The sequence below is a fragment of the Haliotis rufescens genome, unplaced genomic scaffold (assembly GCF_023055435.1).
Source record: "Haliotis rufescens isolate VD_foot unplaced genomic scaffold, xgHalRufe1.0.p SCAF_3, whole genome shotgun sequence".
NCBI lineage: Eukaryota > Metazoa > Mollusca > Gastropoda > Lepetellida > Haliotidae > Haliotis > Haliotis rufescens.
Window position 1 is genome coordinate 3,489,799 of NW_025964001.1, and position 12,972 is coordinate 3,502,770.

Genomic DNA, 12,972 nt, shown 5'->3' on the forward strand with positions numbered 1-12,972 from the left:
TTGTACAAAGCCTTAGCGCTACAACTGTCGTAAGTCTCTGTTAAGTTATCACCAGGCTCGAAAATCGGTTTGTACAAGGACGCTCAGGTCATGCAACTTCCCGTGTACTACACCCATCACACGTTTTCTGCACTACACTTATTCCGGGAGAATAAACAACACGCGTTGAAATTACGCATGTGAACAAATACGCATGACGCAATAATGGTTGTGACGTCACGGTAGTGGAATAGACATCAATGAGTGACGTCACAATCACGATTACTACTTACATTGGACGGTGTGCCAGCAAGCCGCACTATGCCGATCGAAGCTGGTGTACAGAAGAAGGGTTCTTTGCACCTGAATGTTGTCCATAGTGATCAAATCTGGTACGTAAATTGTGTTCATTTTATTCATAGCAATGGATTCTAAACCTATCAATACTACAGCAGTGTTTAAAATACCCGCCTGTCCGACAGTTCGAGACGGTCTATTTTGATGGTCGGGACTTAAAGTTACTAAGCTGACAATCCACCAGTTTATTGTTATTTTCCGAGAACTAAACATAAAACAGTACTACAGTTAACCACGGTTATAACGAACTCGAAGGAACCACTAATTTTAGTTCGTAATAACCGTGGTTCGTTATAAGCATATATACGACATTTAGTCAACAAATGGTCGGGACTGAAAAATAAGTTCGTTATATCAGTCAGTTCATTATATGCGTGTTCGTTATAACCGTAGTTTACTGTATTCTTATGTTTACCCTTTTGTTACTTTTGTTTGTTACTCTAGAAAATTCTGGACTGGTAACATTTTATCTGGTGTGGTAACTTTGCAATGTTGCCAGTCCGGTTGTCTGACTCAAATTTGGGGGGATTTTATTCACTGCACAACCGTCTTATAATTCCCGATATTCTTTAGATTCTCTATTGGATTGTTCCAGGAAAGATCACGTCCGACATGAAACCAACTCCCAGCTCAGGAAGTGGCCGGAGAGATGGGGGTACCTTGTACAGGAGTATGACAGGGTAGGGAAGCCGGGCACAATCGGCTCCAGTACAATAGATCTGCGCATGCGTGGAACGTTTTTCATTCGACAACTTCCGTAAACACGTAAAAACGTTCCTTTCGAAGTGGGGGCACAAATACTGCAGTCTATTGCACATATACTCACCGCGAAAAGAAACGCGACCCATCAACATATAGAGAAGTATCTATGCTAAAAAGAGTTGTTTCCAATGTGTACCAATTAATGACAAAACTAACAATCAGTCAAGTGTTACCACAGAGTGACGTTATTCTGATCACGATATGCTGCACGTGATTTACACGATAATTTTAGGTTTTCAGCAACCCATGCTTGCCGTAAAAAGCGACTATGGGATCGGGTGGTCAGGCTCGCTGAGTCAGGATGATGCATGTCATCGTATTCGAATTGTGTGGATCGATGCTCATGATATTAATCACTTGCTTGTCTGGTCCAGACTCGATTATTTACAGACCGCCGCCATATAGCTGGAATATTGCTGAGTGCGGCGTTAAACAACAAACAAACAATACGAGGGGTGTTCATTAAAGATTTCCCCTGACCCACTTCCGATGGACCTAGTGGAATGAAACTTGGCATAGGTATTAGTCTTTCTCCACATAGGAACCACCAAGAGTTACACACTTCTCCCATCGTTTTATGCAACTATGGAGACCTCGCTTGTAAAAGCCCTCATTTTGCGTCTCAAACCAGGACTTGACTTCAGGAAATCAGTGTTTCATCATCTTGAACTGGCGATGCCAGTGATTAACAACGTCATATGATGGGGCATCTTCCCCATAAGTTGCTTTCATTTCATCGAAAGTTTCTTTTGGTTTACGACCTTTCAAATATAAATACCTAATCACTGCTCGGTATTCTACTGGCTCCATTGTCACACCCTACTCGATCATAACACCTGTAAAAGTGGTAAGATTAATAGTTCGGTGCTGCAAATTCAGACATAACCCATAGATACATGTATCATTACACATGTGAAATTTCAACCAAATATGATAACCCTAAGTGGTTTAGGGGAAATCTTTAATGAACACCCCTCGTACATAATACTTCGTAAGCCATCATATTACGGAGCAGTGAGCACAGGTTACTTGGCTGTCCTTGTAGGAGTGATATAGCAAGTCATTCAAAACAGACAATGTTTATTACGTTTATCAAACTAGAGAGTACTCGGAGACAATTTCTCAGTCTAACATGATAATTACAATGTGGCTGACTGTTTGAAACAACATTCATTCGTCAAACCTGATTCCATGAAATTGACATGAAAGGGGAAAATCCTCCATCATCTAGTGTATGATGTCTCCGTTCTATTATGACAGATGGATTTAACAGGATCGAGACATATTTTACCGAGCAGTCGAAGGTGGACATTTTAGTTAGTACGACTTGTTTGTGTCACAGCCAGAGTATAGAACATATTGACTGTTATAGTGTCATGCCAGGAATAGCTGCAAAATTACTGATACACCGTAAAACCACAATCACTCAATGTTATACATACTTTCCTGACGAAATGCGAATGCGATTAATAACAGGGATCGGTTATGATCCTCAGAGTATGAATATAATTGGTAATGAGAAGTCATTTTACGACCGCTTCCATTATAATCACGAAGGCAAAATTCAGAAAAGGCTGTTTCATGTTCACCCCTCCCAGCATATATTGCAGCGGATATACATGTGTAGTCATCATCCGGTCTGTCCGTCCGTTCGTCCGTCAGGTAGTCAGTCGGTCTGTTTCCGGAGCATAACTTGAAAACCGTGAAAGATATTTCAACCAAAATCGGTACACTTCTTAACCAAGGGCCGAATTGTCTTAGGCTATTGTTTGGGCCGGGGGGATTTGTCATCTTCTGATGACTCTTGTCATAATCCAAAATGCACACGGGTCCATGCATTCACAGCGCTTTCTGTTCTCCTAAACATTTGTTTCATAATCGTAACTTCTGAGTGAAACTGGATGCAACGTGATTGGTCTGAATGTTGGCAATCATACCGCAAACCATGTCTACCAATGAGTCGGCCAATGTGAACAGAGAAAGCCAACATTTGGAGGAAGTGTGGATCTGGGAGTGCGTCTGGTGTCTTGGCCATGACCATATCTTGGGCTATCTGAACCTTGTCTTCCAACAGGTTATTTATGTACTGTGTATTGGATTTTTGTTTGAAACAGGATATTTTTAGAGTCTGGGCTTCATGACATAAGATTTCTCAAGTATGTCAAGTATAATACTTATTTTGGTAACATCTTAATAAATTATTATTTATGAGGATTTTAGGATAAGAGGTATGATAAGATAAGACTTTATTATTCCAAGGGAAATCCATAATGTGTCGTTGATTTGCACTAAAATATCGAAAAAGAAGATATATCATATTAAAATATGTTAAACAGGTACTAATATTATATATATACACAGCAATAGCAAACTTTAATAAAAGGGATAATGACAGGATACGAGTTGTATACAGCGAACTGTTAAAAAGTGGTGAACAGATAATCATCTAAAAGAAGACTTAACTGGCTGGTATGAATGATTTCCGGGCCGTTTGTTTTGGAACAATATTTTTTTCAACCTTCCTTTCCGAACCAGGTTCTGTGGCAGGCAGAATAAAAATTGAATCAGTACAGTCCTAATTTTGTCCTGTGTATGGAAAGTTTGAAGTGTGTCCTGTACCACAGATCTATCTTCAGCAGTCTTGTATAAATGCCTCACTTAAAACAGAAGAGCTTCCATACAGGGAACCGTGTTCCTGGTTTGATAGTTTAATACTCCCCAACATAGTGAGTGAGTGAGTGAGTGAGTTGGGTTTAACACCGCTTTTAACAGTATTCCAGTTATATCGCAGCGTGTCAGCTTAATGTGGGAGGAAAGCCCGAAGTGATGCAGGTCTCAGACGTTTACCACTTCGGTGAAACCCATGAGCACGGGTATGGTGCTGACAAACCTAGAAACATAATCGGGGCGAACTGGGATTCGAACCCACAATCATAGGTTTCTGGCGTGCCCAAGGGATGCAACTCTGCACAGCGAATCGCGGCGCCTTAGACGACTGGGCCACCCGTGCCCCCACTCCCCAACATAACGACCACAAGACATCGTGTAATAACAGTGATGAACACCCGAGTGAACACGGGAGTAAATGGGTTTTTTCGCCAGTAACATACCAGACATATCACAGCAAACAAGTTTTTGTTTGTTTGTTCTCTTCGAAACCTAGATCTTGAAATGGGTCACTTCTAAACCTCCTTTGAGGTTTTACATTTCAACTGCAAGACCTAGGTTTTACAATTGACGTTTTATAAACTGGCCTTTTGATATTGATAGAATATTGATTTCGCTTGTTTTATTTTACATGAAAATTCCATGACTTGAATCGAACCTGCAACATCACATATGTGTTAAGTTTTGTAACCCACTGTCTTCCCACTGAGCGACTGGGGCAAGTGAAGAAAGATTGTCCAATTTTACATGTCATGACTTCAGTCATGTCCGTGCTGCACATTTTTTCTCTTGCAAGCCTTGATTGAATTCCTTTCATACCACAACACACTGTATTGTTTAACTATAAGGTACCTATTGTTTTCCCATTTTTTCTGTTATTTTGATTTTGGTTAAAAATGTAAAACCACAAGCTTGCTCGCAGTTTTAGTTTCAACCAAAAACCGAGGAGTGTCCTATCCTTATACTTTGGTCTCTGATCCAGTAGCATGCAAGGGGAGTTGTTAGGCGGTAGAGGAGGTACTCAGATTGTATTCCCAGAGTGTTTGATTTGTTTGTTTCTTGTTTAAAGCTGCACTCAGAAATATTCCAGCTATATGACGACAGTCTGTAAATAATCAAGTCCGGACCAGACAATCCATTATTGACATCAAGAAGCAAGCATAGGTTGCCAAAGACTTATTCTCCCCCGGATCTTCACGGGTCAGAGTGTTAGAACATCTTGAATCAAATGTTATGTTCCTGCCCAAAGTCTTTCTTTAAGACCACCCAGCCATCTCTGTGTGAACACATCTGAAGCAATCAGTATTATGTTAATATGAAGCAGTAGTATACATTATTCAGCAACATTGCCATATGCTCCCTTGTCTTGTTCTATCAGTGCATCTAAATCTCCCCCACAACCCCCTTGGTTCATTACAGATGACCAGTGTCCTGGAGGGCAAGCCCCCGAAGCCTGGCCAGTCGTTCTATGGCGGCCAACCACAGTCAAAACATGGAGAGATCAGGCTTCCACCAATCAGATGCCTCAAAACAACCAGAGATACTTACTTCCCAGTCACAACAGCCCGTGAGATTGGCTGGAAGACGGTTGGGCCAGTGAAGGACCCCCTGTGTAACAAGTGGGCACCCCGGGCCCGAGGAAAGTTTGGCATCCTGAAGCTGCTGAAATGGCCAGCTGAGGGAGCGCCTTAGCCTCAATGGACTACATCATTACAGACTCCAGAAGCATCTTACCGTTAAAACACAGCTTTTGAAACTGCTTTCTGTCAAATTTAAGACTATGGCTCTTGTTTTAACATTATTTTATTACATTGTTAATATGTACAAATTATTTTCTCATCATATTTTTGCATGAAGGAGTTTGTTTTTTACATAATACTGGTCATGCGCCAGCAATAATCTTCATCAACATTTGGTCTCTTTTGTCAGTGATTGATATCTAAGAAAGAAACATCAGTCTTTATCATCAATTCACAATAAAGCCTTGTTCTTTAACAATTTCCATATGTTCCAATGACCTATAAATGAATAACAAAGATCTGTTGACGTACAGTGGTCTCATCCCCAAAACTCCCCACCGAGGCACATTCATTTCAACAACACTGAGAACATGATAAACTTATTACATGACGCAACATTTAATGAGTCGTATGCACATATCCCTGATGAAGTATGTCCAGGTGCTGTCAGCTGTTTCCGTCATCCTCAACTGTTTTGTCTTCATCTGAAGAATCTGTATCCACGTACACCACCTGTGGCCTGTTGGTATTCACAACCATGTCCGCCAGATCTTCGTCCGAGTCATCGCTTGGTGGCAGCATGTCGTCAGGAATCATATCATTCTTGCCCTGGGTTGTTCTCTCCTCAAATGCTGGTGGCCTTAAACAAATACAGTCAATTGTAGGATGGCTACTCTTTTCTATTGAAATATTGAAATGAGTGGCACAAGAAATTATTCAAACAATTCTGGCACATCTCCAACATCTCACCACAATGCCTTCCTCTCTCACAACAGCCCCTCCCCATCTTACCACAGCCCCTCCAATCTGACCACAGCCTCTCCCCAACTCACCACAGCCCCTCCCATCTCATTACAGCCCCTCCCATCTCATCACAGCCCCTCCAATCTCACCTCCCATCTCATCACAGCCCCTCCAATCTCACCACAGCCCCTTCCATCTTACCACAGCCCCTCCCATCTCACCACAGCCTCTCCCCATCTCACCACAGCCTCTCCCATCTCATCACAGCCCCTCCCATCTCATCACAGCCCCTCCCATCTCACCACAGCCTCTCCCATCTCACCACAGCCCCTCCCATCTCATCACAGCTCCTCCCATCTCACCACAGCCTCTCCCCATCTCACCACAGCCCCTCCCATCTCACCACAGCCCCTCCCATCTCACCACAACCCCTCCCATCTCACCACAACCCCTCCCATCTCACCACAACCCCTCCCATCTCACCACAACCCCTCCAATCTCACCACAACCCCTATCCATCTCACCACAGCCCCTCCCATCTCACCACAACCCCTATCCATCTCACCACAGCCCCTCCCATCTCACCACAACCCCTCCCATCTCACCACAACCCCTCCCATCTCACCACAACCCCTCCCATCTCACCACAACCCCTATCCATCTCACCACAGCCCCTCCCATCTCACCACAACCCCTCCCATCTCACCACAACCCCTATCCATCTCACCACAACCCCTCCCATCTCACCACAACCCCTATCCATCTCACCACAGCCTCTCCCATCTCACCACAGCCCCTCCCATCTCATCACAGCTCCTCCCATCTCACCACAGCCTCTCCCCATCTCACCACAGCCCCTCCCATCTCATCACAGCCCCTCCCATCTCACCACAACCCCTCCCATCTCACCACAACCCCTCCCATCTCACCACAACCCCTATCCATCTCACCACAACCCCTTCCATCTCACCACAACCCCTCCCATCTCACCACAACCCCTATCCATCTCACCACAACCCCTCCCATCTCACCACCACCTCTCCCCGTCTCACCAGAGTCCTTCGTCCTTGATGTGCTTGATCTGGTCCTTGTACAGGATACTGAGGATCTCTGCTCGCACCTTGTCTCCCTCGGCAATAGGCTCCACCAGCACAAAGTCTCCTGGATAATATGTACAGTATGGTAGTTAAACAGACTAATCATTCTATGGATGTTTCCCCAGGGGGAACTTAATACTAGAATAGAAACCAATACATGTTGTTAGAAGGACCTTTTTATATTTTGCAACTCCAAAATTTTTGGCAAACCCACTTGTATTCATCTCTGATGCAATTAGTAGTCATGTAGCAACACACCTTCAGTCACGTATACTAAGAAACATCACCATATCAGCCAGATCACAACTGACAGTTCGTCCTTCCAAAATGTCTTCTTCAACAATGCGACCAAAATGTGAATATGATTCTGGGTATGACATTGTATTCATCAATTAATGATCAATCAATTAATCATGAGTAAGTGAGTTGAGATTTATGCTGCCTCTGGCAATATTCCAGCAATATCATGGTGTGGGACTCCAGATTTAGGCTCCACACACTGTACCCACATGGGGAATCAAACCCAGGCATGGCGAGCAAACACTTTTACCACTACACTACCCCAAGTAAAAACAAACTTGCATTACAAGAATTCTGCATGAATACATTTGTCTTTTCTCATAAAAAATAGCTTGTCGGCTATAATAAGAGAAGAAATGACAAAGCTGTCAACTGCAACAAAATTACAAGGAAAACACTACAGTTACTACAAAGAAATAGCTACAGGCCTCACAAATACAACTCCATTACCGGACTCTTAAGCTGTACCCTCAGTCCCATCTATTAAAAGCTCTCATCAAATCGTAGAAAATTAATCGATCACTGATACAATGATAAATTTCTTGGTTAGAAACAAAACTATCTCTGATGACAACTATCTCTGACTGAAATAGACAGCATTAATCAACAACAAACTTCACTGAACAGCTTACTATGCAACCATGGAACGAAAAACCAAACAAACAATAGACCAGTATCTGCAGTTCCCTTGATCAAGTCATTACAAATTGGCCTCAGTTAAGGCAGCATGGAAAATTAGGAGTTAATTGACTGAATGTGCTATGTCCGTTCCAGCTATGTTAAAACCATAATAAAAGCACACAAATATGTCAAATCCTTCATATCAATATCATACATGAAGCATGACACTGTAATTAATAAATTAAGCACAATAAATAGATTAAAATAAAAACTCCAAAGTAAGATGACAGTATTTTCATCATTTGGTACCTTAAACTTCATCAACTTAGGGGAATATTTGTTGTTGCAGAGCTCCAGATAAGCTGCGTATCAGAAATGCAGAAATATGCAGTAAAATTAAATCCAAGCGTATCAAGTACGCAACGAACATTACAGATACACTACAAAAATAAAACTTGTGCGTATCATCAAAATATTGTGAAGAAACCCTGCGTATTCGATTAGCGAATCAGCAACTTATTTTGAAATTATAAACGGGTATTCCGTCAACCTTGCCAAACTCCACGATGACAGTTACATCATGATCATTTGCCATTACACTTTCTTGTAGAATTATCGTGGTATTTGTGAGTCCTAAAAAGCTCTCTAACCCACATGACACCAGTTTGCAGGGACTAGATGAATAGTGTTTATAAATAATTAACTTAAATACCCACATATGTAAAACTAGTGGGTAACAGAAATTTGAATACGCAGATAGAATTACTGATACCCAATGATTTTAAAATGCATGGGTAAAATACCCACAACACCAAAAGCTTATCTGGAGCTCTGTGTTGCCATAAGTTACTTCTCCTAATTGTACCCACTAATTTGTATTTTATATATACTGAATTTAAACATAATAAGATATATTAGGCACTTTAGCTGTTTAGTGTGTTTTAATTTTTTAGTAATTGTCAACCCATTATTTGGACACACATGCTACTAATCTTTATTTTAAAACATAACAAGCATATAGTTGACAAAGTCATCTATATCCCCCGCCCACTTTAACACGTTATGGTCCCAAACCAGGTAACTGACCCAACATTTCTCTTAGCCCGTGTCCAAATAGCTGCAATGGAAATTCTAAAATAAACATTTCTAAAACTCCTTAATATCAAATGGCACTAGTTCAGTATGCGTTTTATATATAGACATGCAATGTTTGGCAAGGAAATATTTAACAGTTTATTTGTTATACTACTTAAGTAAACCAATCCTATATTAAAACTTAAATCCAACTTGTTGTCATGGAAACATAAACAATAAAAATTTCTAAAAGTGCTATATATCAAAGGCACCAGTTCAGTATGTGCCTGGTAGACATGCAAAGTTTTGTAAGAAAGTATTTAACGGTTTTCGAGTTACACTCTGGAAATGAACACCACCCCTGTAGAACCTAAGTCCAACTTATTGCCATGGAAACGTGAAAAATAAAAATTTCTAAAATTCCTAAATAGCAAGAGGCACCAGTCCAGTATGTGTCTGGTAAACATGCACAGTTTTTGTTGGAAACTATTGAATGGGTTTTGTGTTATGCTCCGGAAACAAACTCTACCCTATAGAACCTAAGTCCAACTTGTTGCAATGGAAACGTAAAAAATAAAAATTCATAAAATTCATAAATAGCAAAAGGCACCAGTTCAGTATGTGCCTAGTAGACATGCAAAGTTTTGTAAGAAAGGATTTAACAGTTTTTGAGTTATGCTCCGGAAACGAACACCACCCTTATAGAACCTAAGTCCAACTTGTTGCCATGGAAACGTAAAAAATAAAAATTTATAAAACTCCTAAATAGCAAAAGGCACCAGTTCAGCATGAGTCTGATAGACATGCAAAGTTTCGTAGAGAAATATTTAACGGTTTCTGAGTTATGCTCCGGAAACGATTTCGGGACGCACACACGCACACACACACACGCACACACACGCACACACACGCACGCACGCACACACACACGCACACACACACGGACGGAACCCATTTCTATACACACACACACACACACACACACACACACACACACACACACACACACACACACACACACACACACACACACACACACGGACGGAACCCATTTCTATATCCCCCGCCAACTTCGTTGGGGCGGGGGATAATAACAATTAAAAGTTAAAAGTTACTTAAAACATCAATATATTTCTCTTTACAAGAGTATGTCAGAGCTGGTCCATTGGCCCGAGTCTTGTAATTTTCTCAAGGATCTGTGGAATGAATTTATGATTAATGGTGGCCAGGTTGTGCAGTAGTACTTTGGAGGGCTCTGTTGATCTAGTTACCACTTTGGTGAAACCCACGAGCACGGGTATGGTGCTGACAAACCTAGAGACATAATCGGGGCAAAATGGGATTCAAACCCATGATCATGGGTTTCTGGCGTGGCCAATGGATGCAACTCTGAACAGTGTCTAGATCACAGGACCACCCATGCCCCCATCAACAACCTATTTGACAACCCTGTGTGGTATAGTGTTTGAAATTTATTATCACCTGAAGGGATACGATGTGTTTTTTTTTTAAAGCGCATATTAATATCCGATAAACCTTTTTTTTTACACTATGAATTATGAAATAACTCCTATTCTAACCCTTTTTTGTAACTCGGAAACGTGCAACGTAGATCGTTTTAAGTAGGCAGAGCATGAATACTGTTTTGTTGGTCATCTACCACCTACGACTCGACCTTCGTTAAACCGCTGATCATCTATAACGCTCATCAATTATTTGGACCTCGAAGGTAGCGTTGTAGCGAGGGATCACTGTATTAATCGGTCACAAACTATACTTTTTCTATCTACTGGTCTTCTGGATTACTGACATTGATTAAAACCATGAAAAGATTTGGAAAATATCTGTTGAATTGCTGATACGCATGTTTTGCAAATCCTGTAATCGACAATAATCTGAATGGCAGTTTACAAACCGGATATCAAGTTTATTACACAATTTGATTGGACTATGCATAGACTCATTAGTCCAGAAAAATATAACTCCATGATGCCAGCCTTGTTTGCCAAGGGTGGAAACTGGACTTTTATAGTCAGTCAACTCCCTTGCCTCATGAAGATGTATCTGAAATGACTATGATGATGTAATTGGCAGTATCAGAGTACTCACCTCTCTTTATCCACACATTCTTCCTGAACCTGGTGGGCATACTGACTAGGTATCTGTTGCTTTGGGCTGTCTCTACTTCATGAAGGTTGTTGCCTCGACTGGCTGTAACCTGTACATAAAAGTATACAACCTGTGATTATCAGAGTTACCATGGTTTCAGCTCATATCCAATGCAGATTATCTACCTGAAGTTTCAGCAATCCAGCCTGTAAGATGAAGCCAAAACTTCAACATGAAACTATTTACCACTGTTGAGATTGTATTTATCATAACAGAATGGAGATGCATTAATAATTCTTCTTGATAACTGGGAATGACTAAGCCAAGTGGTGTTCGTGACATGTTGTATAAGCCATGTTAAGGGGGCTTCAAGGGTCCTTTCGGATTACTGAATGACAGTCAAGTATTATCAGGATAATCAATGGTCAAACCACAGGTAACCATGACAACCCTTGAATGTCATGATTGATTTCTGAAAGGATGTCGATAAATTAGAAAGTAAAAGGTGCTAAGAAGGTAATTGTGTTGCTCCACATTATTCATATCGTAAATGGTGGTAAGTTTTCAGAGTACTCTAGTTTCCCACTGCCTTGATAATCAGTTGTTATTAAGTAAATATGAAAATTACACTGCTGGGGCTGTTGTCGGCACAGAAACTGCAGAAAAGTAGTGTTGAAATTCTCTGCCTGTGTGGTAGTCGGTAAGCATGGTTTTACCAAGCTTTAGCAATATCCCATCAAATCAAATGACACCAGTAAAGGGCTTCATACACTAGTATCCATGTGGGGAATCGAACCCGAGTCTTTCGGCAGCATGCTCTACTGCACCACCACTCTGTGTGTGTGTGTGTGTGTGTGTGTGTGTGTACACCATATATATATATATCAATCTCTATTTTCACAACATATGACAGTGGTTTCGGTTTCAGTTTCATTGAAATGCAGCATGATGCAATATGCTGCAAGTGTAATCTTGACTTTAGCGCCATTAACATTACCACACTAGGTTACTTCTCTTTAAACAGAAAGGTACCGGGGTACATTTCTGTAATACTTTGGGTGACAACGTTTTTGTTACTTTGTGATACAGCTACGAATCACATGTGGGTAAACAGCACCCAAGCAGAATATTGCACACGACTGAGTTAAGTGACAGACAAACTCAAACCGGTTTCGTGAACATTTAACAGTGGCGTTTATATATTGGCAGGCACGGACATACTTGTATAAACAGATTGGTACCTGGAGTATATTTTCTGTACTACTACCAACTGTGCCGACAACGACCCCGAAACTGATTTCCCAGTAGTGATCTGTGACTTACCCTGACGATCTCTTGGTCTCCTTCAGGAAGAACATAGTCATTGAGAACCTCTTTCACGACATGCTTTCTCTTGGTAGCTTTGGACATTTCACACAACTGATACTGTTAACAAGTGTTATGATGTATCTTTTAGTACAACTGAAAGAGCGTTCAAGCAGACTAAAACATTGCTCAACACATTGGACAAGGGAGATAATCAG

General features: G+C 41.2%; 2 protein-coding genes across 2 annotated transcripts; one reads left to right on the forward strand and one right to left on the reverse strand.

Moving 5' to 3' along the window:
* Positions 1-253: 253 nt before the first annotated feature.
* LOC124131887 (uncharacterized protein C20orf85 homolog) lies at positions 254-5,765 on the forward strand. The gene is made up of 3 exons (XM_046495400.2): positions 254-371; positions 932-1,016; positions 5,185-5,765. The coding sequence occupies exons 1-3, from the start codon at positions 301-303 to the stop codon at positions 5,455-5,457; spliced, it is 429 nt and encodes a 142-aa protein (XP_046351356.1). The 5' UTR covers positions 254-300; the 3' UTR covers positions 5,458-5,765.
* LOC124131886 (probable RNA-binding protein EIF1AD) lies at positions 5,551-12,972 on the reverse strand. Its single transcript, XM_046495399.2, has 4 exons — positions 12,773-12,972; positions 11,450-11,558; positions 7,301-7,409; positions 5,551-6,144 (listed from the first exon to the last, which is right to left on the reverse strand). Exons 1-4 carry the CDS (start codon positions 12,857-12,859, stop codon positions 5,952-5,954), a joined length of 498 nt encoding a protein of 165 aa, XP_046351355.1. The 5' UTR covers positions 12,860-12,972; the 3' UTR covers positions 5,551-5,951.

What these genes read in the sequence shown, in the direction of transcription:
- LOC124131887 (XM_046495400.2), top strand. Translation starts at nt 301, where the DNA reads ATGCCGATCGAAGCTGGTGTACAGAAGAAGGGTTCTTTGCACCTGAAT. An exon ending in GTCCATAGTGATCAAATCTG is followed by an intron (nt 372 to 931) that starts GTACGTAAATTG and finishes GGATTGTTCCAG; the next exon opens with GAAAGATCACGTCCGACATG. An exon ending in TTGTACAGGAGTATGACAGG is followed by an intron (nt 1,017 to 5,184) that starts GTAGGGAAGCCG and finishes GGTTCATTACAG; the next exon opens with ATGACCAGTGTCCTGGAGGG.
- LOC124131886 (XM_046495399.2), bottom strand. Translation starts at nt 12,859, where the DNA reads ATGTCCAAAGCTACCAAGAGAAAGCATGTCGTGAAAGAGGTTCTCAAT. An exon ending in GAATGTGTGGATAAAGAGAG is followed by an intron (nt 7,410 to 11,449) that starts GTGAGTACTCTG and finishes CATATTATCCAG; the next exon opens with GAGACTTTGTGCTGGTGGAG. An exon ending in ATCAAGGACGAAGGACTCTG is followed by an intron (nt 6,145 to 7,300) that starts GTGAGACGGGGA and finishes TATTTGTTTAAG; the next exon opens with GCCACCAGCATTTGAGGAGA.